The sequence below is a fragment of the Photinus pyralis genome, unplaced genomic scaffold (genome assembly GCF_008802855.1).
Source record: "Photinus pyralis isolate 1611_PpyrPB1 unplaced genomic scaffold, Ppyr1.3 Ppyr1.4_unclustered_Scaffold2148, whole genome shotgun sequence".
NCBI classification, from domain to species: domain Eukaryota; kingdom Metazoa; phylum Arthropoda; class Insecta; order Coleoptera; family Lampyridae; genus Photinus; species Photinus pyralis.
The window spans coordinates 1-2258 of record NW_022171148.1 but is presented as its reverse complement, the minus strand read 5'-3'; the positions used below and the strand labels follow the sequence as shown (position 1 = coordinate 2258).

The 2258-nt window shown below is 39.9% G+C and overlaps 1 protein-coding gene across 1 annotated transcript; it reads left to right on the top strand.

Annotated features, from left to right (window-relative positions):
• Positions 1 to 860: 860 nt before the first annotated feature.
• Positions 861 to 1328, top strand: LOC116181801. The gene has a single exon (XM_031502227.1). The coding sequence runs from the start codon at positions 861 to 863 to the stop codon at positions 1326 to 1328; it is 468 nt and encodes a 155-aa protein (XP_031358087.1).
• The last annotated feature ends 930 nt before the right edge of the window (positions 1329 to 2258 follow it).

Sequence of the window (2258 nt, the reverse complement as noted above, 5' to 3'; positions counted from 1 at the left end):
AACAAAGCAAACCAATAAAATCAACTATAATAGTCACATTCAAAGTTTGACCCCATTCTTGGACTCTAAGGGTCTAATACGTGTTGGAGGCCGTCTAAGTAATTCAAAATATAGGTTTGACAAATGTCATCCTGTATTAATTTGTGGAAAACATAGACTAGCTAAATTAATATTCGCACGTGAACATATACGTTTAGTGCATGCTAGACCTCAGCAAATGTTAGCCGCAATTCGCGAACGTGTTTGGGTCACTGCCGGAAGAAATATTGCCAAGCAAATAGTGCATCAATGTGTAAAATGCTTTCGCGCAGCACCAAAAGAAATAAATCCTATAATGGCCAATTTGCCTCTCGCAAGGGTACAGCCCTCATTTCCTTTTCAAACCACGGGTGTTGATTATGCTGGCCCACTACATATACGTGATCGTAAAGGCCGTGGTTTTAAGACCTCAAAGGCTTATATTTGTATTTTTATTTGTTTCGTCACGAAAGCTGTGCACATCGAACATCGAACTAGTAACTAGCTTGTGTACTGAAGCCTTTATTTTAGCACTCAGACGTTTTATTGCACGTAGGGGAAAACCCAATAATATATACTCCGACAATGGAACTTGCTTTGTTGGTGCGAAGTCAGAACTAAAGGAATTGCAAAATTTTCTCAGCGCTAGTAAAAATATTACATCTGACAAAATGAGCAATAAGGAAATTAATTGGCATTTCATACCCCCACGGTCACCCCATTTTGGCGGGTTGTGGGAGGCTAGTGTGCGCTCTTGCAAGCATCACTTAAAACGTGTAGCGGGGAATGATTCATTGACGTATGAAGAAATGTATAGTTTATTGGTTCAAATTGAGGCAATCATGAATTCTCGACCCATGTCGCCCATGCCATCTGACCCTAATGATCTTAACCCCCTTACCCCCGCTCACTTTATGATAGGAAGATCCATGGTGGCTGCTCCGGATCCAGACGTTTTGGGCATTCCAGAGGGTAGACTATCTCTTTTCCAACGGATACAACAATTAAATCAGCATTTTTGGAAGCGATGGAGTAGGGAGTACATAACTGAACTTCAGCAACGCACAAAATGGAGAGCACAAGGCAGAAATTTGGAAAAAGGTGCAATGGTGTTGGTCAAGGAGGACAATCTCCCGACGTCATTGTGGAGGATCGGCCGAGTAGTTGAAGTATATCCAGGACCTGACGGAATAAATCGAGTTGCCGTTATTAAAACAATCAACGGGAACATCAAGAGAGGATTCGCAAAAATTTGCCCGCTTCCCATATATGACAACACAACAACTTCAACCGATAGTGAAGTGATTTAAAGTTTTAGTGTTAGCAGAGGTCACAATGATCGTTCTTTTTTGTTAACAAACAACTGGGTTTTATGTTTCCAGGCCACAGGCTGCTTATAATTAGGACAAATATTAAGTTTTTCTCCAACCACCTGAATAAGACGCTATTTTGTTATACTTTTTGGTCAAAAAAATGGGCGATTTGGGGAGTCGTCAGTATCACCATGGTAACTGTCCAAAAAGTAGGTACTTTTCGGACTAGTCCGCAAAAGTAATTTGACCAATCAAAAAATTACAAATAGTTGTCATTGTCCTGTCATTCAGAACATGACTCGAGATGTCACTTTAACAAAAACCGTAAACATGTCTATTTTTATATTAAAATCAGCACTTGCACATCAACTTTCAACAAGATCGAAATAAATGTCAACTTTCTATAGGAAGCGCTGTCAAGACTTGTTTAGACGTGCAAGATTTTATTGCAGGAATGACTTGCCTGAAAGTTTTCGACTTGCTGGGCTGAGCTCTTCTAAAAAAAATGCGTTTCCGTGACTCGGAATGTTGGTGGACGACGCTGACGCGTCGTCCACCACCACTCTTCCTCGTCCCGGAAACGTGCATTTTTCGTACTTGTGAAACAAATAACTATTGTTTGCATATTATTAGAGTTAATTTGATCAATTATATTTAACTTGTTTGTTTGAAAACCGCACTGTTTTCAAGGTGGGCGGTATATGTTAAGGAAATGAATGTATAGTTTTTGTGTTCACCCTGTGTGTAACATTTTTGTCATACTGTAAATTGCCAGTTTTGTGCGGACTTTTTCTTGCGCAGGATGGAGGGAGTGGAGGAGCATGGCAATTGTAATAAAAACATGGTAGCAAGAAGGTTGTTTTAATATATTGTCACGAGAAGCCATTCGTTTTAAGCCGAAATTAACAAAATCATACAGTCCACTCA